The sequence below is a fragment of the Neofelis nebulosa genome, chromosome 2 (genome assembly GCF_028018385.1).
Source record: "Neofelis nebulosa isolate mNeoNeb1 chromosome 2, mNeoNeb1.pri, whole genome shotgun sequence".
Taxonomy (NCBI): domain Eukaryota; kingdom Metazoa; phylum Chordata; class Mammalia; order Carnivora; family Felidae; genus Neofelis; species Neofelis nebulosa.
Genome location: NC_080783.1, coordinates 127,934,934 through 127,961,974, shown reverse-complemented (window position 1 = coordinate 127,961,974; position 27,041 = coordinate 127,934,934). Strand labels below are relative to the sequence as shown.

Below are 27,041 nucleotides of genomic sequence, written 5' to 3'. Positions count from 1 at the left end.
ATCTCAGGGTTCGGTTCGTGAGTTTGAGCCCTGCCTCAGGCTCTGTGCTGACAGCTCAGAGCCTGGAGCCTGCTTCGGATTCTGTCTCCCTCTCTCTCTGTTCCTCCCCTACTCATGATCTCTCTCTCTCTGTCTCTCTCTGTCTCTCTCTGTCTCTCTCTCAAAAATAAACATTAAAAAATTAAAAAAAAAAGAATTTGTTTATGAAAAAGCAAATTAGTGAAAAGATAAGGTACAAACTAGAAAAAGATGTTTGCTATATATCTATTCTACAAAGGGTTAGAATCAAAAATATATTAAAAACTCCTACACATGTGAGAAAGATCTAACTTAGTAGATGAGCAAAAGACACGAATAGATATTTCATAGATGAAGAAACATATGGCCAGGAAACTTAAAAAGAGATACACAACCTCACTAGTATTTGGAGAAATAAAACATCAAGGCCCCTGGGTGGCTCAGTGGGTGAGCGTCCGACTTCAGCTCAGGTCATGATCTCACAGTTTGTGAGTTGGAGCCCCGCATGGGGCTCTGTGCTGACAGCTCAGAGCCTGGGGTCTCCTTTGGATCCTGTGTCCCTCTCTCTCTGCTCCTCCCCCACTCTTGCTTTGTCTCTCTCTCTCTCAAAAAACAAAACAAAAAAACCATTTAAGAAAACGGCAAAACCACAGAGGCATACTATTTGATACCTACCTGTTTGGCAAAAAAAAAAAAAAAAGTCATGAAATGCCAATGACATGGATTAATAACACCTCTTATATATTGCTGGTGAGGCTATAAATTGGTATTTTAAAAAAAGGACACTTTATAAAACAGCTTGGTAGGGCGCCTGGGTGGCTCAGTCAGTTGAATTGGCACATGCGTGCATTCTGTCTCCATCTTTCAAAAAAAAAAAGGCAAGAAGCATTATCTTGTAAAATTGACCATTAAATATATGCTTTAACCCGGTAGTTCTATTCCTAGGTGTCACCTACCCACCACCTCCCTATCCTATCCCAGAGAAATTTTTGCATGTGTGTCTCAGGACACATGAATGAGAATCTTCATAGTAGCACTGTTCATAATAGCACAAAAACAGAAAATGGGCAATATGCTCATCAGAAGAAGAATGGACATATAAGTGGTGGGATATTCAAGGCAACTGAATATATTTTTTTAATGTTTGTTTATTTTTGAGAAAGGGAGAGCGTGCATGTGAGCTTGAGCGGGGGAAGTTCAGAGACAGAGGCAGGGACAGACAGAGGACTGGAAGTGGGCTCCACATTGACAGCAGAGAGCCTGATGCGGAGCTGGAACTCTCGAACCGTGAGATCATAATCAGAGCTGAAGTCGGATGTTCAACCGACTGAGCCACCCCAGCACGCCAATACAATGGAATGTTTTACAGCAGTGTAAAGAAATAAACTATAGCTACAGATGATAACATGAAAGAATCATAGCAGCATTATGAATGAAAGATGGACGTCTCGGAAGAGTACAAATATTACGTTTTCAAATATAAAGTTAAGGGGCGCCTGGGTGGCTCAGTCGGTTAAGTGTCCGACTTCAGCTCAGGTCACGATCTCGCCGTCTGCGAGTTCGAGCCCCGCATCGGGCTCTGGGCTGATGGCTCAGAGCCTGGAGCCTGCTTCCGATTCTGTGCCTCCCTCTCTGCCCTTCCCCCGTTCATGCTCTGTCTCTCTCTATCTCAAAAATAAACGCTAAAAAAAAAAAAAAAAATTAAAAAAAAATATATAAAGTTAAAAAAACAAGGAAATATAAAATAGTATATTCATAAGGTGCATGAACATGCATGTACATGCATCACACACACACACACACACACACACACACTCTTTAAAATTGCTTTAAAAAAATTCTTTAAAGTTCACAAAACCAACCAAAACAAATTCTTGAACACCAGACTCAGGATAGTAGTTACCTATGAGAGTAGGCACTGGATAAGAAATAAGGATTAAGTCATTTCAGTAGATGTAAAGTATCAGTAACATTCTATTTCTTGGATCAAGTGGTAGTGTCATGGATATTCACTATGTTGTTGATAAAGAAATGAAAAGTTTAAAGGCCCATGGATGGGCCATTGACGACTGCATACCATGAACTAAGGATAATGATTAGTCCAATTCTGTCTACCCAAGTTCAAAGAGAAAATAGATTAGTAATAGCAAACATGTATGTTGTGCTTACCATGTACCAGGCACTGTTCTAAGATCTTTATGGTTTAACCCATTTAGTCCTCCAAGTGAAGAGATCTAGAATTATTCCCATTTTAAGGATAAGAAAATTGAGGCTCTGAGAGATTAACAGTAACTCTTCTGCCCACTGCAGAGCAGAGATTTAATCTACATTGGTTGGTTCCAGAATCCATGCTCTTAACCACTGCCCTGTGTCTAGATAAATGAAAGAGATAATTATATTAGGGCTTAGTCATGCAGAAGTTATGGCAGAGTGTTTTCTGTAACAATGTTAGAAGGATGAACCACATACAGAGCTCTGTAAGAATACCAAAAGCCACTGAATTCTACACTTTAAATGGGTGAACTTTATGTATGGCATGTAAATTATATCTTAATAAAGTTGTTAAAAATAAAGCCCACAATCCACAAATAAGTGACTTTAATAATGCAAACTGGGTCCTAAATGATTGTTTGCTATTTTAGGATTTAATATATGCCTATGGGTAAAATACATGCTTTTTCTGCAGACCAAACAAAATAAACCTCACTGTCAGGAGACCACTCATGTTATGGAGGAAGATGAAATTGAAAATTTTAATTCACAGTTGTGGGTGGGAAAATAATTTCAATTCCCAGCTTCAGGCCTTTTGCATCTGCCAGGAAATCAAACAGCTCTCAGCTCCCAAGATAAATTTCATATTGCGATCATAATTATCTGTGTGTGTATTGAGGGTACACAAACAGTAAAAAAACCTAGCAAGAGGATGGAAAGAGACATTTGATCGCAAACACACTGTTATCTTTTAATGGTGCAGTTTTCGTCCATGTGCTTAACTTCTATTTTGCTTTTATCTTTTAAATCTAAAATTTATTTTAAAGGATATGGAAAAGGCACTTCATATAGAAAGCTAGTTGTAGCTGCTCTCCTCCTGGGCTGTGTCCTCTAGGGCCTTTGAATTATACAACTTCATGGGAACGATGTTGAAGCCAGATTGGGCTAGGACAGCTTTTCCTCAACTCCGTTTCTTGGTTTTTGACAAGGCACTCACAAGGAGGCCAGATGAAATCTTCACTGGATCTCAACAACTCCATCACTAATGCCAGGAAAAGGGTTTAAAGCCCTGGACCTCTAAACCATAGGTCGCTTTCATCCTCGTTCAGCTCTTTGGAAAGCACATGTGTGAAGATAGGCTGATGTGACGTCACTAAGCACCTTCATACTTTAAAGGAAATGGAAACACTCATTTTGACTACAGCATGCACATGTCATTATCCAATTTTACTGTGGACATACACACATACACACACAAGGTTATGGTTTGGGTCTGTTACTAATAATGGAATTGAGGCCTTTTTTGTTTATCCATTCAACTTACCAGTCCTTTGCATACCAGACAGGCTATTAGTCCCCTTAAGGCAAGTTCTGCTGCAGCCAGCTGTGGGCAGTAGCTTCTATCAAGCTCCCTGCTATTTCAAATGCCAAGCCGCTAAGCCTAGCCGAGCCTCAAGCACTGCCACACATCCTGGCGGTGGCTCCTTGAATTCTCTCCCTCAGCTCTTAGGCTCCCTCAGTCCCTGTCATGAGGTTTGAGAAACTGTACTGATTTGGTCATTATTTTTTCTTTGATCGTTCTGTCACCTATGCAGGTCAGTTTAGGCCAAAGTCACTCTGGAGCCTGGTTTATTTGGATTGCTATTACATTAAGTAATCAGATAATGGCTTAACTTCAATTTTGTGTTGTATTTAATATAACCTTGAAACAGATTAAAATCTCCTAACAATATAAAGCCTCTCGTTTTGTGCTTTTACAAATAATGTGTTGGTTGTCGTGGTCTTTATCCCCTAACATTCAGATTTTTATCTTTAAATATCATTTCTCACTAAAAGGAATCAGATCTCCTTGGAGAAATGGCTGATTCGTGTCTGGGGCAGGAAATGTACCGGATAAGCCCAGAACAAAATAATGAAGAGGGGGGAGAGTGGGAAGAGAGCATATAAGAAACAAGGAGTTGGTAATTGTTGAAACTGGTACATGGGAGTTCTTTACGGTATTCTCCTTTCGTATGTTTTTTTTTTCTTTTTCCATAAAAATAGTTTACGGGAAGCCAAAATATAATTGCTATCAAAAAAACAAAACAGTAATAGCATGCACATGGTAAAACAAGTTTCCTTTTAATAATGCAGAAGGATACACAATGAAAAGTTGAGTCTCCCACAATGAAAAGTAGGCGACTACAGCCTCCTCTCAGGGTGATCTTCCTAACAATTTCCTAAGTATTCTCAATGAAGTTTTATGAATATATATATTAACAAAACATATGCACCTAAGCATATGTATTATTTTTGAAAACCACAAATGGTAGCATGTTATACACATCGTTCTATGCCTTTATGAAGTTTTGTTGTTGTTGTTTATTTATTTTGAGAGAGAGAAAATCTCAAGCAGGCTCCGCGCTGCCTAAGCAGAGCCCCGTGTGGGGCTTTAACTCAAGAACTGCAAGATCAAGACCTTCGCCAAAATCAAGAGCTGGACACTTAACCAACTAAGCCATCCAGGTGCCCCTGAAGTTTTATTTTAATAGCTAATCTTGCTACATCCAGTAGATCTACACACTACAATGCCGCGGATTTTTATGCTTTCACTTATTAGGCTTCTTTCAAGCTTCTTTGATCAAATTAAGAGTAAAAACTCATATTCACCTTCCTGAAGATTATCTAGAAAAAGGATGGCTAACGCAAGGCTAAACACTTTGCCGTCCTAATCGTAAAACTTAGCTTTGGAGTTTAGATCTCCGTTTGGGGGAATTATTGTTACCTTGGAAAAATGTTTAAAATCACATTCCCTACTACATATTGGGCCTTGAGAGAGAAGTGGCCGAGGAGACGATCGACGCAAGAATTCTCGTAACCTCTGCCAGAAGACGACCTGGGAGGACTGCAAAAAGCCTAACCGCTGTGACGAACTCAGCACTTCCTCCCTCCACCTGCCGAAGAGCCGCATCTGGAGCAGGTGTTTTATTTGCCTTACCCAATAAAGGTCCCCGGAAAGAATTGAAAGTTGGGCGTTGAAGCGGATGACTACGGGCGACAAGAGGTTCACTGAGAGAGACGGCAAAGGGGGCTGTGCTCCCGGGTTCTTCTACTAACCTGACGCCGGGAGGTAGGAGAAGCCGCAGAAAAAACGCGACACGTCTGCAGAGTGTAAACTTGACCCGATCATTTAACGGGGAGGGGCATTACAAAGGAAGAGCGGACAGATCTAGGTTACGGGATCACGCAGTCCAAACGCACTCGCACCAGAAAGTGGGGAGCGCACTGACATGCCCGCGGCGTGCTTGGGCTGGAGCGGGGAGCGCCCAGGGGGGCCGGCCCGCCACCGAAGGCTGCGGCTCGGCGGCGCTGCCTCCTCGCTGCGGGCCCCCGAGAGCCCCGGCACTTTGCGAACTGTGAACCCGCGACCAGCCGGCCCTGCGGGCCCCAGCTTTTTCAGGCTGTTCTGAAGCCAGCGGGACTGAGATGGTGTCCGCTGGGCGCCCCGGGACGGCTTCCTGAGGAATCCGCCCCGACAGCCCCTCGTCCCATACAGGTACTAAGTGGGCGGCCTAGAAGTTTCGAGCTCCAGGAGCCCGAAGCACACCGAAGTACGCCGTAGGACCAAACAAATGTTTGAGGAGCGAATGCCGAAAGCGCGAGGAGGCGGAGCTAGCTCTGGTCACCATCTCGCGACGACTTAGTGACGTCGCACAGCAAGCGCGTGTTCTACTCTTTCACCTTCAGTCAGCCTTAGTATACGGGCCTACCCCTTTAAGCGAATGATGGACAGTTATTTCAGCCTATCAGCTTCCTCGTCAACATCCAATCAGATTTAAACTTCTCTCAGCCGCCCTAGGAGTTGGAAGAAGAGGTCCAAAAAGGGAGCGCTTTCTCTCTCGCGAGAGCGCTGTAAACTGGCCTTTCAGAAAAAACACTGGAACAGATCGCCCGACTTCCCAAATAGTGGGTTAAAGGATGGAGTCACAAACCAATGAAAGGAATGAGGAGGTGGGATCACTGCTTTTACCGCGCTAGAAGTACCGTTACAGGGCAGACTTTTTGTCCAATCAACACCTCCAGACTTTGGGTCAGGTGACCCTAGAGTGCGGGGGGCGGAGCTACAGCCTGGCGCGAGGAACCGTTAAGATGGACAACGAATATAACCAATGAAATACACCGACTAGGGCGTTGGGAACCCAATAACATTGGTTGGGCGGGCGCCTTTCCGGAGCGCGGGGAGATGTAAAGACAGACAAATCGTTTTCCCAATGAGACTGTAGAAGAGAGGAGCTAATTGACCAATGAGGACTGTGGGGCGGGAGCCTTCGCCGCGGCGGAGTCCAAGATGGCGGCGTGCGGTTCCGCTGTGTGAAACGAGCGCGGGGCGGCGGGTTACTCATCTCCGCGGAGACGACCTCCGACGACCCGCAACAATGAAGGGAAAAGAGCGCTCCCCAGTCAAGCCCAAACGCTCCCGTGGTGGTGAGGACTCGACTTCCCGCGGGGAGCGGAGCAAGAAGTTAGGGGGCTCTGGTGGCAGCAATGGGAGTAGCAGCGGAAAGACCGACAGCGGCGGCGGTTCGCGGCGCAGCCTTCATCTGGACAAGTCCAGCAGCCGAGGTGGCAGCCGCGAGTATGACACTGGTGGGGGCAGCTCCAGTAGCCGCTTGCATAGTTACAGCTCCCCAAGCACCAAAAATTCCTCGGGCGGGGGCGAGTCGCGCAGCAGCTCCCGGGGTGGAGGCGGGGAGTCACGTTCCTCTGGGGCCGCCTCCTCAGCTCCTGGCGGCGGGGACGGCGGGGAATACAAGACACTGAAGATAAGCGAGTTGGGGTCCCAGCTGAGTGACGAAGCGGTGGAGGACGGATTGTTTCACGAGTTCAAACGCTTCGGTGATGTAAGTGTCAAAATCAGTCATCTCTCGGGTTCCGGCAGCGGGGATGAGCGAGTAGCCTTTGTGAACTTCCGGCGGCCAGAGGACGCGCGGGCGGCCAAGCATGCCAGAGGCCGCCTAGTGCTCTATGACCGGCCGCTGAAGATAGAAGCAGTGTATGTGAGCCGGCGCCGCAGCCGCTCCCCTTTAGACAAAGATACTTATCCTCCGTCTGCCAGCGTGGTCGGGGCCTCTGTAGGTGGTCACCGGCACCCCCCTGGAGGAGGTGGAGGCCAGAGATCGCTTTCCCCTGGTGGCGCAGCTCTGGGATACAGAGACTACCGGTTGCAGCAGTTGGCCCTTGGCCGCCTGCCCCCTCCACCTCCACCACCATTGCCCCGTGAGCTGGAGAGAGAGCGAGACTACCCGTTTTATGAAAGAGTGCGCCCAACTTACAGTCTTGAGCCAAGGGTGGGAGCTGGAGCAGGTGCTGCTCCTTTCAGAGAAGTGGATGAGATCTCACCCGAGGACGATCAGCGAGCTAACCGGACGCTTTTCTTGGGCAACCTAGACATCACTGTGACAGAGAGTGATCTAAGAAGGGCTTTTGACCGCTTTGGAGTCATCACAGAAGTAGACATCAAGAGGCCGTCTCGGGGCCAGACCAGTACCTATGGTTTTCTCAAGTTTGAGAACCTAGACATGTCTCACCGGGCCAAACTAGCAATGTCTGGCAAAATTATAATTCGGAATCCTATCAAAATTGGTTATGGGAAAGCTACACCCACCACCCGCCTCTGGGTGGGTGGTCTGGGACCTTGGGTGCCTCTTGCTGCCTTGGCTCGAGAGTTTGACCGATTTGGCACCATCCGCACCATAGACTACCGCAAAGGTGATAGTTGGGCGTATATCCAGTACGAAAGCCTAGATGCAGCTCATGCTGCCTGGACCCACATGCGTGGCTTCCCACTTGGGGGCCCAGATCGACGCCTTAGAGTAGACTTTGCAGACACAGAGCATCGATACCAGCAGCAATATCTGCAGCCTCTGCCTTTGACTCATTATGAATTGGTGACGGATGCTTTTGGACATCGGGCACCTGACCCTTTGAGGGGTGCTCGGGATAGGACACCACCCTTGCTATACAGAGATCGTGATAGAGACCTTTATCCTGATTCTGATTGGGTGCCACCCCCGCCCCCAGTCCGCGAACGCAGCACTCGGACTGCAGCTACTGCTGTGCCTGCCTATGAGCCACTGGATAGCCTGGATCGCAGGCGAGATGGCTGGTCCTTGGACCGGGACAGAGGTGATCGAGATCTGCCCAGCAGCAGAGACCAGCCTAGGAAGCGAAGGCCACCTGAGGAGAGCGGGGGCCGGCACCTGGAGAGGTCCCCTGAGAGTGACCGTCCCCGAAAGCGTCACTGTGCTCCTTCTCCCGACCGCAGTCCAGAATTGAGCAGTAGCCGGGATCGCTACAACAGTGACAATGATCGATCTTCCCGTCTTCTTCTCTTGGAAAGGCCCTCTCCAGTCAGAGACAGACGAGGTAGTTTGGAGAAGAGCCAGGGTGACAAGCGGGACCGTAAAAACTCTGCATCAGCTGAACGGGATAGGAAGCACCGGACAGCTGCTCCCACCGAGGGAAAAAGCCCTCTGAAAAAAGAAGACCGGTCTGATGGGAGTGCACCCAGCACCAGCACTGCTTCCTCGAAGCTGAAGTCCCCTTCCCAGAAACAGGATGGTGGGACAGCCCCTGCAGCCGCAGCCTCTCCCAAACTCTGTTTGGCCTGGCAGGGCATGCTTCTGTTGAAGAACAGCAACTTTCCTTCCAACATGCATCTGTTGCAGGGTGACCTCCAGGTGGCTAGCAGTCTTCTTGTGGAGGGCTCAACCGGAGGCAAAGTAGCCCAGCTCAAGATCACTCAGCGTCTTCGTTTGGACCAGCCCAAGTTGGATGAAGTAACTCGACGCATCAAAGTGGCAGGGCCCAATGGTTATGCCATTCTTCTGGCTGTGCCTGGAAATTCTGACAGCAGGTCCTCCTCTTCCTCAGCCACATCAGACACTGCCACCTCTACTCAGAGGCCACTTAGGAACCTTGTGTCCTATTTAAAGCAAAAGCAGGCCGCTGGGGTGATAAGCCTCCCTGTGGGGGGCAATAAAGACAAGGAAAACACCGGAGTCCTTCACGCTTTTCCACCCTGTGAGTTCTCCCAGCAGTTCCTGGATTCCCCTGCCAAGGCACTGGCCAAATCTGAAGAAGATTACCTGGTCATGATCATTGTCCGTGGTGCGTCCTAAAGTCCATGTGTAACTTGTATTTACTACTTTGACATGGTTCCTGTTTTGTGATGTATAATGGGATACAGCATCAGATGAAATTTTCTTTTGAATTAGTTGTTTAGTTGTAGCTTTTCTCTTTTTTATATTTTTATAAACCTTTAAAATAGAAGTCAGGACAGTTTAGCTATTATTTTAAGCGAAAGGGATGCCCTGAAGGTAGCAAGCAGATGGGTTTACTTTAATTAGGAGTTCCCACTCTTAGGAGTAACTTTTTTTCCTCTTTTTCTTCATTTTCTTTTTTTTTTTTCTTTTTTAACCTTGAGCTTAAAAAAAAAATCCTCAGAGTTACAAGCTCAAAATTTTGAAAAGTTGGGATTTGGAGAAGAGCCCACTTGACTATATAAAGATGATAATATATACCTAAAAATGGCTTGAATTGGTATTTAGGTTAATAGTTCCTATACCAGAAGTGTTGTTTGTATGGCTGAAATTTGATCAGGAATCTTCAAAGTACAAACTGGTAAATTGTATAGCAATGTAATTATTTTAATCAGGTATTTGAGTATTTCTCTTAAAATACACGGTTCATTCCCCGAGTGTCTGCTCTAACACATTTTTATCATTAGTTAAGTTCTGTATCCCGTATATGCACTTTTGGTTTGTAGCTGTAACTGTTCAGTAAAAATTGAGGAGTAGGTTACAAACCATATATGTCTTATGCTAGTATGCAAGAAGTGGGTAGGTGTTTTTAAAATCAGAATTCTTTGGTTAGTTATTGGTGTGTGGTGGTGTTTTTACTGACTTTCAGAGAGGTATAGCAGGTACAGTTCTAATTTAATTGTGCGTATTTCAAAACTTAAGTGTTTTTCATCAAAGATGAGTTTTTGTTTTTGTATCCATGCAAATTTCTGATTTCAATAATAGAAAGAAGAGTTGTCTGCAGGCTCATAAGTCAGCTTTTGTTTTAGTGGGCATTAATTAGCCATATCTGGATCACAGAAATTTTTTAAGTCATCGTGAAATGCCTTTGACACGCTCTTTTTAAATTTTGCCTGTATTTTTATTTTCATTTATAAGCAGTAGCGATGGCATTACATTATTGAAAATGTTTTGAATGTCTTTTTCACTGGTGTCCAACCACAGAGAACTGAAATGTCAGTGTAGGAAAACCCCTTTTTATTGTTGTATTTCCCAGACACCTGGAATTAATACAAAATAATTTAATCCAACCAAATAATTTAACCCAACCTCACAGTTTGGTTTTTTTTTATTCCAAAGCTGAAGGTTATAGTGATTTCTGGTTCTTAACAAGGGCTTTTGCTGCATAACAGTAATGGATGATTTTCTTTTTTTTGTCTTGTTTCTTTATCCCTGTCCTCACCCCTAGTTTCTCAGGTCATTAGTAAGTATGTTTTCCCCCTTGATTTAAATGCTGAGGACTTTAGGTAAGGCCCTTGATATTTAATTATGATTAGAAACTCTAGGACCTTTTGGATCATGGTCATGTTTCTATTCTGTGAAAGTGACTTATAGAAAGCCTGGCAGAACCCAACTGTTTTCTTTCTGTTATCAAAGCTGGTAGTTTTGAAATAGCACCAATAATAACCCAGGGAAATGTCATGTAATTTGTTTATTTTCCGTTATGACAGGTGTCTAATGCATGTCAGCATGAAATCCTCATCACTGCTGTGTCATCCTTTTTGGTTTTCACTATGCATTTATAAACTTTCTTTATAAGTGTGGAGGTTTTTCTAGGGTTTTTGTTGTTTTTAAACTGGAAAAACTAGCCATTGTGATAGAAGGAAGGTACTAGGCTGTGAGCACAAAGGTCCTTGGTGTGCTTGTAGGGAAAATACCTGAGATCCTACAAGTTAAGACCTGGTGCTTTTTGCTTTTAAAAACCTGTACTTGCCACACTAATATGGAGGAGACACTGTTCCGAAAGTAACGTGAGTTTGCAGTCTGCGTACGTGGGGTCAAAGTACAGTTTGGTTAGATACATTTTTCCAGTTTAAATACTCTCACTAACCATTAACTTTTGAATATCTTTTGATAAGAAAGCTGGACAAATGATTTTGCTCTTTTAGAGAGTGAAGTCCACGACATATAATTTTACTCTAATCTAAAATGGGGTTTTTTTCCCCTTTTTCTTTTTTTTCTTTCTTTCCCCTTTTTTTTCCTTTTTTTTTTTTTTTTTTTTTTTAGTTGATGTGACAACCAACCGAAGAGTACTGTGGTTTTTGCTCCATGTTTGTTTGAATCTTTATCTGACATGGTGGTTTTTGTTAGGTCTGGGCAATTTGTGCTTCAGTTTTTTGAAACAATGGCTTGATACCATTTCTAAATGTATGTATTAGAAATAACTAATTATGTTTAGTTTGGTGCTTACTTACAGAGTGCCATCGTCCAGATGAATCTCTTAATTTGTGTTGCCCATTCCACTGCGTAGGTTCCTAATATTGTTAAACTATTTAAGCCTTCAGAATAGAATGAAAAGCAAGAGTCTAAAGCTATCTGGTTCTAATTCTCGTTAGCCAGAATTTCATAATCTCAATATTGGATGTTCTTTATAACAACCACTTGTTTCTTTTACTTAAAAAAAAAAAAATACTCGTTTGGTTGATTTTTCTGGAACTCAGCTCAAATGAATGCAAAGAAAATTTCTTCAGTATATTATATAATGACATATTAAGTATTACTGGTGAAAAACATCAAGCTAATTAAGACTTGAGATCCACAACTCCAGAGTTTATGGAAAATTAAGCAAGCATTCAGCTCCTGGCCAATTTTTTACTGTTATTTTGTTAGTTGTAACTGGGATTCCTATTAAGCGTTTCCCACACAAAAATTTAAATTCCTGGTTTTACATGTGTGTCTACATTGACTGTGTAGATAGAGTTTTCCCTTTAAGGATTACGTCTTAAAATGTCCATCCTCTGGCCGGTATAAGCTTTTGTTACATTTTGAAGGTCACATACTCTGGCCCTTAACTCAGATCACTTGAGGTACAGTAAGAAAAATAAGGTGTGTGTTTGTTGCTTTCAGAGTCAAACACTGTTTGGATTTATTTTGAAATGTTATGAGCAGGTTTTCACTGGCCATATTTGTTTTGTTTTTTAAAATTTGAAATCCACTTTTTTAGACCGTGAAATTGCTCATTATGCAAATTCAGCTTGAACTGCAATTTGAGTCCATACAGGGACCATTCACCGAAACCTCTGTGGTGATAGAATTAGGATCTCCTCTTGAGAAGAGGGCCTTAATGACCTTTTTATGTGAAAAGTTTGGGAGAGAACTTCTGGATGTTTTTTTCTGTTTCTGCCACAGTGTTTGGTTTTGAGATAGCAGTTAGGTATGAGGACAAGAAGAGAAGTGGGGTGGAGTTGGCCCCGTTAGCAGTCTGCTTCTAGTGATGTCCCTAAAGGGAGACAATGATTTCAGGTAACCACAGTGAACTGTCTAGCTGAGTAAAAAGTTTTATACGTGTGGTTTAAACAGAGTTGAAAAGTAAAAGTCCTAAAGCGTTCTTTGGGTGTTTAGCAATTGTCTGTACGAGTGTTTTCTTAAAATAACAGCGGCTGTCTTTGGTAACCCAGATGAAGGTGGATTTTTAAATGGCTTTGTATCTTGACCCCTTTCTATAGCAACAGAATAGTTCTGTATTGTTCCATATAAATTACAGAACGAAAACAGAGGGGGTAAAAGTTTGACTCCACCTTTTTTTTAGTTTCATTTTTTAAGTTCTACTTAGAATATATTGATCATAAATTGATTGTAAACTTCCTGTCTTTCTGAATTTGTTTGATATGTTTTACTCAGTTACATGAGTACAAGGGGTATTTTCAGTCCTGTAATCTTCGCTCAGTGGCAGTCCTTAAAAAAGTCCACCCTGTTGTTCTACTTGTTATTTGTCTATTCATACGGTAAACTCATTCAAGGTATGTGCCAGTGGGTATTATTGGTGCTTTTTGAAGTCAAGCTGGATTATCCAAGGAAGGTCTTGTTAATGTTATGTTCATCTATAATGGCATAGGGGAAATATATATATTTTTAATATTGTAAACATTTGTACTGAATAACCTTTTTTTCCCCCCCGCAAGCAAAACTGGTGAACTGCGGATTGAAGATATGGAATTCAAAGCTCTAATGGACCTTTTTGAAGAGAAGTTATTGCTTATGTGGAGTTTACATGGGCCTCTTGATGGAAGAAAGCTAATCTGTTTAGTATTTGTGCATTTTACTAAAATGGCAGCTTAAAGTTGTGTATCTGCTATTGTGATGCCAATGCCGGTGTTTTAAGTGGAAAAAAAATGACCTCTTGCTTTGTGCTGTGTACACAAGATTTCTGGAAAAGTAAAGAAAAACCCTTTTTATGGCTCACACAGCTTAAAAGTAGCTGTCACTCAAACGTGCGCTCACAGTTGAGCTGCTTTTGTTTTATTCTAAATAAATTGTTTCTTTTGAGGAAAATGTTTTTCTGCCTGGAAGTGAATTGACGGCAAACCTTTGACCCCTTTGTTTGCAGCTGAGGGGGTTCTTGCTGCTGCTCAGATCTTGTATGTCTTGAGCAAGAAGCAGGGAGACCATCATTTTGACTATCACGGTGTGTCAATTCTGAAGGATCACTAGTGTTACTGTGACCCCCTTTGTTTGCAGCGAAGGGGATCATTTGCTTCTCGGTCCTCAACTTGATGAGGAAATGGTGCTGTTTGCTGGCACGCAAGAAGCCGGGGCAAGCACCGTAAGCCTCACCACAGTGCACGAGTCGGGGGCTTTGCTGGTTTGAAGAGCCGGAGTTGCTGAAATTTAAGTTTTGATTTGTTTTGTTCACCCATCACGTTTGGCCTTAGTTTCATTTTTAATTTGAAGAAAAGTTTGAGATTGCTTTATCTTGCACTTAACATTTGCACCAAATTGCCAAAAGAAGGAGAAATGCTCCGTTTGCTTTTTAAATGTTAATGATGATGTTAATAAAGCCTTTCCTGACACATTGGAGAAGCTCCTCCGTCTCCAGGGGCTTCTTCCCAGAGTTATGCAGTGATGGGTTTAGTGCTGAATGGATGAAGAGTTCCTGAGAGCTAGCGTTTGTAATTAGAACCGTTACTCGGTATCTGTGCCTTATTTGACCTGTGGTTCCACATGCCTTGGATGTGCATGCACCGTGACGGTTTCGTAGGTACGAACGCACACTCAGGCCCAGTCACTTCGGTTGGTAGTACAGAGTGTGAGGAAAAAATGGAGGCGTCCTTAAGGAGGAAAAAGTGTTTGCCTTTAGTTCCTGCGTTATCCTGTACAGGGGCTCCTGAGCTTTGGAAGCTGTTCCCAGTACAGGAGAACAACTCCCCTGTTTGCAGCAGGAGACTTCGGTGCACAGTGACAACGCTGGAGTTCAAGAGGAAGCCAGCAGTGCTGCACCGTGGGCTTCAGACGCCATTGTCGTTTGCCAGTTTTAAACTTAACTAGTTGCAGACGAAGACCACCTTGAAATGCAGGCTTGTTGGGCTTGTTTTGAATTTTAACCTCGGATGGAAGAGCCCTAGTGCTGTCTGTCTCCATGCGGGATGATGCTTACTTAGGCAACAGGTGATTATCAACAAAGGATGCCACGGTTATACTCTGCAAGGTGGTGTTCCAGTGGCAAACAGCTGTGTAAACTCTTGTAAACAGGTAAGAGGGTTTTTAGAGGTCAAAAATGCATTTGATGAATAGGGTGAGGGCTTTGGCTGGTTGGGGTATTGTTTCTCTGATTGCAAGTCTTTAGGCACTCTGCTGCCTTTACTAGCTCTCTCCCCTCACCCAAGTGTGTTGTGTTTGCAAAATCCCAGGGGGAGCTTTTGTGCTACTTGGTGTGTGTGTGTGTGTGTGTGTGTGTGTGTGTGTGTGTGTGTATTGTTTTTCTTAATTTGCATTTGAAAAATTTTTTTCATATGGGAGCCAAAATAGTAAAATCCTGGTTATGGATTTGGGATGGGATTTACAGCCTTGATGTCCTTTAAAGTTTTGATGTTTTCTATTAACCATGGCCTTCACCCTTTGTGGTGATTTCATGGTACTGGGAGAACTTAACTGCTATAAAATGTTGCCATTACAAACACTGATTCTAAACCTCCAGGTCAGCATAGAGGGAGAGAGAGAGAGCGAGTGCGTGCGCGAGAGAGAAGAAAAGTACCATCAGACTGGAATGATAGATATTTTAGCCAAAATGGTTAGTTTTTTCCTTGTCTTCTAATGAGATTAAATTATAAAAATAACTACAGTTTGTGGGAAGTGACTAGGCAATGTTATGAGAAATCCAGCTTTTGTCTGCTCTTCCCATTTTCATTGTCCATTTAGTCCTACCAGCCTTTCGAGCCCTTCCAATCTCTCACGCCCCCAACATTAATCAAGTGTCAGGCTTTGGCAACTTAACATGAGCACGACTTTTTTAATGTATAATACAACTAGGTTTCCTTTATTTTAAGTGGTGTTGAAATTTTGAATAGGATTTTGCTCTTCACGAAATTCTTGTTTTCTCTTTCCAAAGGGGAAAAGTGAGGTACAGTGGGTGTTTGTTTTTGTTTTTCAGTTTATCAGTGTGTCATTTACAACATTTGCTTATGAGTTGGCTGTCATCTAAAGCTTTGCTAAATAGTCCCACCTATATTTCTTCAGATGTTTTATACCTGTCGAAAATGTCAATTTCCAGTGTATTTTCTTCCTCTGGCTAGTCCATACTGAAAGCCCATTAAGTAGTTTTTCCAACTAGCAAACAAGTATTTTAAGTCACTGTAATGGTTTAAGGAAGATTATGTTAATACTCTTTCTGCATGTTTGGTTATCTTTCTAAGGTCTTGGGTTTCATCTCAAGAACAAGAAGATATGTTACAAATAGAACATTTGTTTATTTGTATATGAGATCATATCATGCAAAATGGGAAGGTACACAGCATGACAATCTTTTGAAACTACGCATGAAATCATTTTGTTTCTAGCTGCACCATGAACAAAAAATTATTAATTGGGCTGAGTGTTAGATCTAGAGTTCTGGTTTTATAAATTGAGACCTGCCCTTTTGAATTATTTGTGTGCTTTTGCAGTGTCTTCCATATGGTCTAAATTTAGGATTCTACTGTAAAGGAAATAATTCCAGTAACACCTCTGAATTGAATTGTGCTCATTTTGAAAAGCCTGGCTGTATTAAAATTGAAAATAGGGAGTACTGTGACTTTAGTAATAACAACTTAGGTTTTATAAAGTGCCACTTCTGTAGCTTAAGTCACATTATTGTTTACAGGCTGTTTATCTGAGGTGGTAAATTTAATGCTTATGGCTCGTGGCAGCATCTAGTTTTCTTTTTCCAATAGGATATCTGATTATGGCTTATCTGACCACTACCTCCATCTCCCTCCCATTCCAGTTTCCTCTCCTTAAGCAATTCGTTGTATAACAGAATTCCTCCAAACCTCAGACAAGATTGTCCTTAGCAGCCAAGAAAAGATTTTGACCTTGAGGTCAAATTACTTAACATGCTTCTTCTACTCAAACGCTTAGAATTAAGCATTCAAGTAGAGTTTCTGTATAATCATTTGAATGCTGACCGCATATTAACAAGTAAAGTGCTGAGCATATAGATGAAAGTATCAAATAGTCTCTACCTGTGTTAGCAGCTTATACTGTAATTACAATATAAAAACAAGTAAATGGTGAAATATCAGGGGAGAAGTTCACAGTATTTGATTAATTGCCAATGGATTTTTATAGGAGATAAGGGTGTATGGATGAGCACATGAACAGGTTACTTGAAGCTGCGATCGTGAAGAAAAACTTTACAAAATAATTTTGTTAGTTGGAGAAGGATGTGGCATGGTGAGGGAGGTAGGGCTTGAGATGTCAGGCAGACAAGCATGAATATTGTAACAGCTGGTTGATCACTGGAAAAGTTGAGCAGGCTGAAGCCTGGGCAACTTGTAAAATGGTTGGAACAACAGAAATAGGGAATCCTGAAGCGCAAGGCAGTTTGAGCAAGGTGGGAAGTGAGGACGCATAATCAGGTTGAGGCATGTTGACAGAAAGTGACGGTACTAATAATAGCAGTCATTTGTTAAATACCCACTTTAAGCCAAACATTCGGCCAGGTCCTGTGCACACATTGTCTCCTGTAAGTCTCACCACAGACCATACTCTGACAGCTAGTGGTTGATGGAGCCAGGGTTCTAGCCAGGCCTTGGTCCCAGCTAGGGTTCTTGGTCGCCGTCTTGCCATACCTGCCTTGCTACTTTTTTCTGGAGGCTGGGATGGGTAAAGCTGCAAACCTGAGAAGATGTCTGGGCGGGTTTCAAACTGTAGAGTGTATCAACATTTGTGGTTCTTGGGAAACATGCAGGCCCTTGGCTCCAACCCCAGGCACTCTGGGATTTGTTCGGGCTGGCACGGCCCCGGAGTCTTTGTTCCTCTACAGGCTTCCCAGGTAATTCTGATGTAGTCCGTGGTCGTTGGCCACGTGTTGAGCATCACTGGCCCCCAGAGAGTAGAGTGCTGACGTATAAACTTGGAGTAATGTCGTATATAAGGCATGGGAAGGGGAGATGGTGTGGAAAAGAATCCCAGCTGAAAGAGCCAGAATAATGTCCTTCCTGTCTCTGAGGCTGAAAGAAGGAATTTGCAGAAGATAAATTCAAAGCTGTTACAGAGACAAGCAGAGTGAAACTGCAAATGCCATGGAATTTATCACTGAAAATTGTCGCTTAAGTCACAGTTTTATAGTCCTGTAATTATTTCTCCAAGGAATTCAATCCAGCTTAGTATGTAATTTTGCCTCATAACAGTCTGTGAGAAGGGCCACTGTTCAGTTTATGAAATGCTAAAGGGATACCAGAAAAGTTTTGTGAGTTGGTTGTTGGATACAGAGCCAGGAACTGATTGGGATATTCTTGAGTTTTCACATGTTAATCTAAAAATAACGTGACTGTAGTCTGTCTGAAATTAAAATCGAAAGTGACTCTAGGATATGAATATATACGTGCATGTACATGTGCAAGTTGCTTTCCATGAATGAACCACACCTATATCTGCTACCTCCTAACTAGGTTACTAACAGGATTGAGACAATGGAATTATAGATAAAGTTGAGTGTATCTTTGATTTCTAAATGGTTGGAAGATTTCCTATTTTGCATTATCTAAACTGGGTTTGTCTTCAGTTAGTATGGCTAATTCTTCAAATATTTAGGTATCTGTTCTGTACCAGGAGTTATTGTAGATCTTGGGAGTATATTGGTAAAGAAAACAAATTTTTCTCATGGAGCTGACATTCTGATGGAAGAAGGGAGATAGTGAAGTGTAAGTCAGGGCCAGTTGCCAAGGACAAATGCTGAATGTAGTAGAAAGCCATTGAAAGTTTCAAGGAGGCAGAGTGATGTGACTTGATCAAGATTTGACTACCAGTCTCAGGAAAGTAACACAACTATCCTTCACCTAGTCCCAAAATCTAGAATAATGCCTGGTATGTATACATACAATAGGTACCCAAGTATTTGAAGAATTAATTCGCTACACCAATTGAAGACAAACATATAAGTAATTCAAAATAGGAAATCTTTCAACTATTTACAAGTCCAAGATATTTCCTCCAAAGATACATTAGCATTTCAGGTTCACTTTAAGACTGAAACTGTCCTTGCTCAGAGATTCAGCAGTGTCCTTTTATTTAAATAAGCATAGTAGAGATTTATTTCTTCTCAGGCTCATAATTGCTGGCCACCCTGAGATTTGAGGGCAGTCTTCTTCCTAGTCCATCCTTATTTTCTCCACGTGTCTTTTTTTATTCTTTCTGCTATTGTCAGGAGAGTTTCCACTGTGGTCATGTATAGTTTCTGGTATAACACCCTGACTATGCTTTCTATATTTCATAACTTGCAAGCTTTCTAGTGGTATCAATCCAGACTTCCATGCTAAAATAGCGATTTAGTGGGTCTTCTTGTGGAATGGCTGTCACCCTGTGCAAACCAGGTATAAATGTGTATTCAGGTTTTAAGTGCTGAATTAGTATATGACCTTTCTCAGGTGACCGACAATTCTTTTCCCAAAAGAAGGACTTAATGAAAAAGTTGAGTGCATAAGCACGTTATTACATATATGTCCAGAGTAGAACTATCATTACAGGAAAAATTAACACTCTCAGGTGCTATGTACATACATATTTTTAGTTACATATTTTAATGCATATTGGGGAAATTGGTGTTCCGTAAAATTTGTATGTTAGCATATAGAAATTGACTGTCAGTAGTTTTACCTTGCTTCCAGGATAGGCATCTAGTTTGTGTATATTCTTTGTATCAGAAATACTTCGGTAAACAAAGACTTCTTGACTGGAATTTTTCTGCATTCTACAGCAGAGGTTTCAAACCTGGCTGTACATTAATTAGTATCATCTAAGGAACTTCTTGATACTAATAACCTGGAAATTCCTCTCTCAGATTCATTTACATTGATCAAGGTGGAGTGGGATTCTGCCAAGGTCCCGGTATTATATTTTTGTTTTAAGTGCCCCAAATGATTCTAATGTGTAGCCAGGGTTAAGATCTGTTGCTCTAGAGACAGGTCATAAGCATACGTACAAACACGTACAATGAACCTCTTAAGCACTGTTTGAAAATCAAAACCCAAAACTTTCAGAGTGTAGCCTTACTATTGATAGTGTGGACCTCGGACCAGCAGCCATTAGCATCACCTTGAAACTTGTCAGAAGTATAAAGAATTACATGTTCTCACCCTGACCCATTGCATGGGATGAGAACCCTAGGTAATTCGTATGTACTTTAAAGTTCAAGAAAAGCTGCTTAAGATGTAGATACATACATATTCTCTGTAATAAAAATGGATGTTTAGAATCTTATACCTCATACATAAGATTTTCAGATTTCACTAGTCAGTGACATTCACTTTAAAGCATTTAGAAAATATTTCCAACAAGTAGGAACAAAGAGTTCTTAGGTAGTGAGCTTCTGGTGACAGAAAATTACCAGAGGTTTCTGTCACCTAGACGGGGAGGGGTTGCTATTGCCTGTCTCGGTTGGCTCTTGCTTATTTTGTTACGCTTATGTGTTTTTTTCTTCCTTCCTGTTCCGTTCTAGTCCACTCTTCATTGTGAGATATTTTTTCATTGTGTTATTTTTTACAGATAATGGTGAGGATACTTGAGACACTGTTTGCTGATAGGTGCCCCACACGTTAGAATATTTGGTAGAAATAGGTTTAGATCTTTCTAGGGGAATAGATATGGACAGGATCGAGAGTAAATTCTGATTGCCTTTGTTTTTTTAATTGTAGTGTGATAGTAACTTCATAAATTGGTTGTCCTCACATAGCAACAAGAATCAAGCTCTAATTCATATTAATCACGGTGATAAATAACACAATAAATATTAAGATTCATATATTACAGGGAATGGCCTGGTATGAATGTTCAGAGAATACTCTAAATTGCAATATATCAATTTTGATACAGGAATGATTTTTAATGTGTAGATTTTTATGATAGAAGATTCTAAAAAAACATTCACCAAGACACCTTTTCTTCTGTTGGTGCTCCTTAAGTTCAGAAGTGTCTGAAGCTCTAATAAATAATGTTTTTAAACATGTATGGTATTGGATCAGCCTCCTCTGCTTTTTTTAATAGCCAAGTTTAAAGGAGGGAACATTTCTAAGTACAATAATTGGTTAAACGTCTTTTTTTCCTCCTGGGTTTCTTTTTAGGAACTACTGACAATCAAAAACCTATAGCCGACTTTGGGATACGGCTTTATTATTCAGCAACTAAAAGATGAGTTCTAATTGGCAGACTTCTGGCACTGGCACTTGTCCTCCTGTTTCTATAGAAACTGGGTTGGAAGTCAGAGCTGCACAAAGGGAAAGGGTAAGTTTCTTTCAAACTCCATATTTATAAACCCATATCTTATTAACTGGCATGGTGTCAGTTTCCACATAAAGACCTACATCAGTGAACTAGAACTCAGACATGAGCTACTAATTTTCACTTGAGTGGAAACTGACATCAGGTCATTAAATATAGTAGGAGGGTTTAAATATGGATTTATTTTTCTGGTGACTCTGACTTCACATTTCTTGAAACAGTGAACTCAGTCTGATAATTCTCACTTTCACTTGTTTCTAATTTGGGGGTTATAAAGCTGATTTTTATCCTCTTAGATCTTATTCTATTGTACCTTTCTGGTAAGTGAAAATTTTGGAATATAAAGTATGTACAGAGGACGTTTTAAAAGTCTGCATGAATTACAAGTCTCTTCTTTTGAGCTAAGTCTGGTTTTTTCCGTTATAAAACAAGTACAGTACTATTGACCAGTTTTTTAGTTTCTCTCCTCTCTTTGCCAAGCAGGATGAGGTCGTCTGTTGGGCACATACATTTGTTCTCATCCAGGCAGACATCCATTATTTGTAGACCCTAAGACACCTGCCAGTTGGTGAGTCATCTTACTGCTATGGCTTCAGAGGGCTGTGCTACACAGCTGGGGCATTTAGGCTTGAAATTGTGTAATCAAGTGTGATACACTCCGATCTACAGGTTGGTGTATGTAGATAATGTATACTAAACTCGGACTAGCTTTGAGATATTGGAAAGAAGGCAGTATTGGCTCTTGCCCTTTAAAACGTATCTATCTCATTTCCTTGGTCCTGACATATTTCTCTTAAGGGGTAGACTTCTCTTCCCTGCTAAAACAGCAACGATGTTGGTTGACACGTAGCAAAGAGTGGGACCTCTTGGCTTGATTTCAGCTCAAATCGTCAGTTCTGTGAAAATTGTAGAAGTGAAAGCTGGAAGTCTTCTCTCACTTCCAAGTCCCTGGTCGGTTCATGGCCGAGAGTAGATTCTCATGAAAAATGTACGCCTCCCTTCTTTAACTACTAATGTGTATCGTGTTTCTGTTTGCTCGCTGGGGCTTGAATGAGGTAAAAATAGAATTGAATTTGTGATTTTGGGGGGAAGGGGAGAGGGCGGCTAGGAAAAAAACTTCAGGTTTTAGCTCTGTGCTATCAACCATCTAAACATCCAGATGTGGGGCGCCTGGGTGGTGCAGTCGGTTAAGCGTCCGACTTCAGCCAGGTCACGATCTCGCGGTCCGTGGGTTCGAGCCCCGCGTCAGGCTCTGGGCTGATGGCTCGGAGCCTGGAGCCTGTAGCCTGTTTCCGATTCTGTGTCTCCCTCTCTCTCTCTGCCCCTCCCCCGTTCATGCTCTGTCTCTCTCTGTCCCAAAAATAAATTAAAAACGTTGAAAAAAAAATTTTTAAACATCCAGATGTGTTCTTTACCCCTTAGTAAAGGTGGCCAACTCATCCTGGTTTTAAAACTGAAAGTCCCGTGACCCAGGAACCTCCCTCATTTCCAGCCAAACCCAGACAGTTGGTTACCCTTAGTTTATTCTCTGTGTCCCTAAAAAGGCCTCACTAACTTACTATTCATCATTATTATGTATAGAGGAGATTTCACAATATATTAGCTTCTGTTGGAATGTTGCCATGGATTAGGTTCTTTTTTTATTTCTTTAAGAAATGGTTGTCATTTGCCTCAGTGATCCCAGGTAATGGCAGCTTACCTCTCAGAAATAAAACATGAATTTTAACTGATTTATTTAGAAGTTGATTCCAACCACTTTTGTTATTTTGCATTTGTGTATATGTTAATATCTTAGGCATAAATCTGAGACAATTGGGTAGATATTTGTGAGAAATAACTAGGCAGATATGTAGACAAAGCCTCCTACCAGTTGGTTTTGGCATAAGAGAAACACACTTAAGGTTTTTAGAAAGTTTTGGGCTTTGGTTTTATATTGAAGATTTCAGAGAAACCGTTGTCCATGTTTTGTATTATGTCTTGCTTAAAAATAACTAAAATATTAATACATGGTGTGTTTTTTCTCATGGGAATAGTTGATTTTATGACTGGACAAGTTCATTAAGTAAACTAATTTTTGTAAACATAGCGTCCTATATATTAATATACCTAGATTATTTGAAAAATATCGCAAAATTATCATTTTGGTCCATTTAAGTTTAGTTGTAGCTTTTATTAAATTTTAACCTCCAGAGAATCCCTTTTTTTTTTTTTATGTTTATTTTTTGAGAGAGAGAGAGACAGAGCATGAACGGGGGGGGGGGGGGGGCACAGAATCCCAAGCAGCCTTATGTGGGGCCCAAACCCAGAAACTGTGAGCTCAGGACCTGAGCAGAAGTCGGACACCCAACCGACTAAGCCACCCAGACACCCCTAATGTTTGTTTATTTTTGAGAGAGAGAAACAGAGAATGGGTGGAGAATGGTGAGGGAATCCGAAGCAGTCTCCAGGCTCTGAGGTGACAGCACAGAGCCCAACGCGGGGCTTGAACTCACGAACTGTGAGATCATGACCTGAGCCGAAGTCGGATGCTTAACTGACTGAACCACCCAGGTGCCCCATAACCTCCAGAGGATCCTTAAAGAAGGAAAGCCAGGGACCATGATCTCATCAACACTGGTAATTAGGTTTCAGAGTTGGCCCTGTGAAGGACTAACTTTGTAACTTTAGGCAAATAACTTGGTCTTAATTTCCTTTTTAATTTTTTTTTAATGTTTATTTATATTTGAGAGAGACAGAGACAGAATGCAAGTGGGTTAGGGGCAGAGAGAGAGGGAGACACAGAATCTGAAGCAGGCTCCAGGCTCCGAGCTGTCAGCACAGAGCCCGATGTGGGGCTTGAACTCACAAACCGTGAGATCATGACCTGAGCTGAAGTCGGATGCTTAACCGCCTGAGCCACCCAAGTAGGCGCCCCTACTTGGTCTTAATTTGCTTTTTGTTCCTTCAGTATAAAATAGGAATTATAATACCTACCCAACTTCCTTAAAGGCTTGACTCGATGATAATGAGGTATTAGGTAGGAAAGAACTTTAAAAAGTTAAAGGTACCATGACTAGAGTTTTAGTATTAGAAATCGTCCTTAGTGATGAACATATGTAGAAAATTCCTTCTTTTACAATGTTAGCATGGCATTTCTTAGAGTAAGAGCTGCAAGAGGTGGTATCTTAACAGTTTTAAGCCAATATGTAGCTGAGAGGAAAGTACACTGAACTTTTATGTTCAAGTTGTCATAGCTCTACTAAATAAAAAAATCTATATATATGTCAAGGCTTACAATTTATGAACATGGCAACTAATATTTTAGTATCGAGAAACTACAGGTGGCCTGTACTCAGGCATTACCTTCTTTGCTTAAGATTCGGTGAATATTAGAAGACCTAAAAATGTTAATTATCATAACAACTACATTTTTACTGCGCCGTAGCAAATTGTCTTTTGTGGCTTTAATTTGTTCTGGTTCTTAGGTACTTTGCATTCTCCTTTCCATTTCAGTCGAGGTATGATAACATTTTATGCCGATTTGAGTTAGAACAAATTTATTATAAGAGAACTGCTTTCAGTTAAATTAACTTCATGATCTTGTGTACTGCCAAGAAGTCAGGGTGATCTAAAGAGGAAAGTGTAGGGTTTCTGGTCAGTCTGTGTTTGAATTGTGACTCCAGTGTTTACTGGGTGCTTAATTTGACTTTAAGCCTTACTGATTGGTAAGATGGGCATCCTAGTATCTGCTTCTAAAGGTGGTAAAGATTAAATACGATAATATATAAAATGTGCCTCACCCAGTAAGTAGTATACATTGGATGTTGAAATAAAGTTGTTCGCCACCCTACCACTCCACACACACAGCTGTGTATCCTAATTTAATATTTGTTTCCTCTTTGTCTCCTAGGGATCTCTTGAGGGGGAAGGGGAAAGAAGACCAGTGAACTGTTTTTGCTTTTCTTGAAACTCTGGGATAGTAGTATTTCTAGGTTACGGATTCTTAAGAGACTTGGTGACATCTTAGAATATTGTCCAAGAAAAGTAATAAATGAATAGGAACATCATAAGTTAGTTGTTAAAACAAGGACTACATTAATTATAGCTGTCTTTAACGTCTTGTAGCCTAGGAAATCAGACTTTTTAATCCACACCACCCAGGTTTAAAATTTTTTTTCTTAACGTTTTTACTTATTATTGAGAGACAGAGCATGAGCATGGGAGGGGCAGAGAGAGGGGAAGATAGAGAATCCAAAGCAGGTTCCAGGCTTTGAGCTCAGCATAGAGCCCGACGCGGGGCTGGAACTCACAAACCGCGAGATCATGACCCGAGCCAAAGTCGGACGCTTTACTGACTGAGCCACCCAGGCACCCCTGCACACCACCCAGGTTTGAGCAGGGTGAAGAGTTGCTCTGTTGCATAAGATTCATAAAGTTTGTTCAAGTCGGTATTCAACTTGGAATTCTTCAGTTGGTTCTACTTAAAATGTACAGTCTGCTTTCATAGGAGGAAGGAATCTCATTGTCCTAAGTAAAGTCTCTTTTGAGAAAATTATTGCTTACAAGGAAAGGGGGATGGATGAGAGTGGTGCCTAATAAATCACTGATTTATTTAGCTTCTGTTTGGATGTAGAAAGAAGAAAGGAAATTTGCGGCTACTGTGTATGAGGGTTATTTTGCTTAGTACAGGTGTATTTTCATTTAGGCCTTAGAGTGTATCTGTGAGGTGGGTTAGTGCTGTTAACCTCATGTATGGAGGATAAAAGTGGCACCCAGGTTGATAACCTTCATGAGGTCATATGGCAGCAGGCAACAAGAGTGGGAATTTATTAACTGTTTTTGCTGTTTGTGTGTGTAAGCGGGGTGGTGTTTGTTTTTTTCATACTGTCTTATGTCTAAAATAGAAAGATAATGTTAGACATTTATGTCTAAATGTAAAACCTAGGGGCGTCTGGGTGGCTCAGTAGGTTGAGCGTCCGACTTCGGCTCAGGTCATGATCTCACGGTCTGTGAGTTCGAGCCCCGCGTCGGGCTCCGTGCTGACAGCTCGGAGCCTGGAGCCTGCTTCAGATTCTGTGTCTTGCTCTTTCTCTGTCCCTCCCTTGCTCATGCTCTCTCTCTCTCTGTCTCAAAAATAAATAAAAACATTAAAAAGATAAATAAAATAAATTAAAAAAAATAAATGTAAAACCTAGGTTTTTTAAAAAAATTTTTTTAAGTTTATTCATTTATTTTGAGAGAGAGAGAGACAGAGCAAGGGGAGGGGCAGAGAGAGAGAGAGGGAGAAAGAGAATCCCAAGCAGACATGGGGCACGAACCGTGAGCTCATGACTTGAGCTGAAGGGATGCTTAACTGACCGAGCCACCCAGGCGCTCCTAAAACCTGGGTTTTAAATAGGACTAACTACTGTTTTTAAGATAACTGAGATTTGAACCCAGATTAATTTGGTTCCAAAGTTTATGCTGGGCATACAAAGATCAGTAGAACACCATCCAACTTGTTGATCTTGCAGATTTAGTGGCGGAGCGACATGTAAGCTCATTTAGTACTCTGTTAAAAGGTAGATGGGGGGACACCTGGGTGGCTCAGTCAATTAAGTGTGTGACTTCAGCTCAGGTCATCATCTCATGGTTCTTGGGTGCCAGCCCTGCGTCGGGCTCTGCACTGACAATGTGGAGCTCCCTCTGTCCCTGCTCTTGCTCTCCTTGTGCGAGCTCACACGCGCGCTCTCTCTCTCTCTCTCTCTCTCTCTCTCTCTCAAAAAAAAAAAAAAAAAAAAAAAAAAAAAGTTGGGATTCAGA

At 41.8% G+C, this 27,041-nt stretch overlaps 1 protein-coding gene across 1 annotated transcript; it reads left to right on the top strand.

Annotated features, from left to right (window-relative positions):
- Positions 1 to 5,734: 5,734 nt before the first annotated feature.
- On the top strand, positions 5,735 to 13,841 carry RBM15 (RNA binding motif protein 15). Its single transcript, XM_058716255.1, has 2 exons — positions 5,735 to 9,378; positions 13,472 to 13,841. Exons 1-2 carry the CDS (start codon positions 6,513 to 6,515, stop codon positions 13,516 to 13,518), a joined length of 2,913 nt encoding a protein of 970 aa, XP_058572238.1. The 5' UTR covers positions 5,735 to 6,512; the 3' UTR covers positions 13,519 to 13,841.
- Positions 13,842 to 27,041: the final 13,200 nt, after the last annotated feature.

Bases quoted from the DNA above. Each gene is read 5' to 3' on its own strand.
- RBM15 (XM_058716255.1), top strand. From the start codon at position 6,513: ATGAGGACTGTGGGGCGGGAGCCTTCGCCGCGGCGGAGTCCAAGATGG. The intron at 9,379-13,471 runs GTGCGTCCTAAA...CCCCCCCGCAAG, and splicing joins GGTCATGATCATTGTCCGTG to CAAAACTGGTGAACTGCGGA.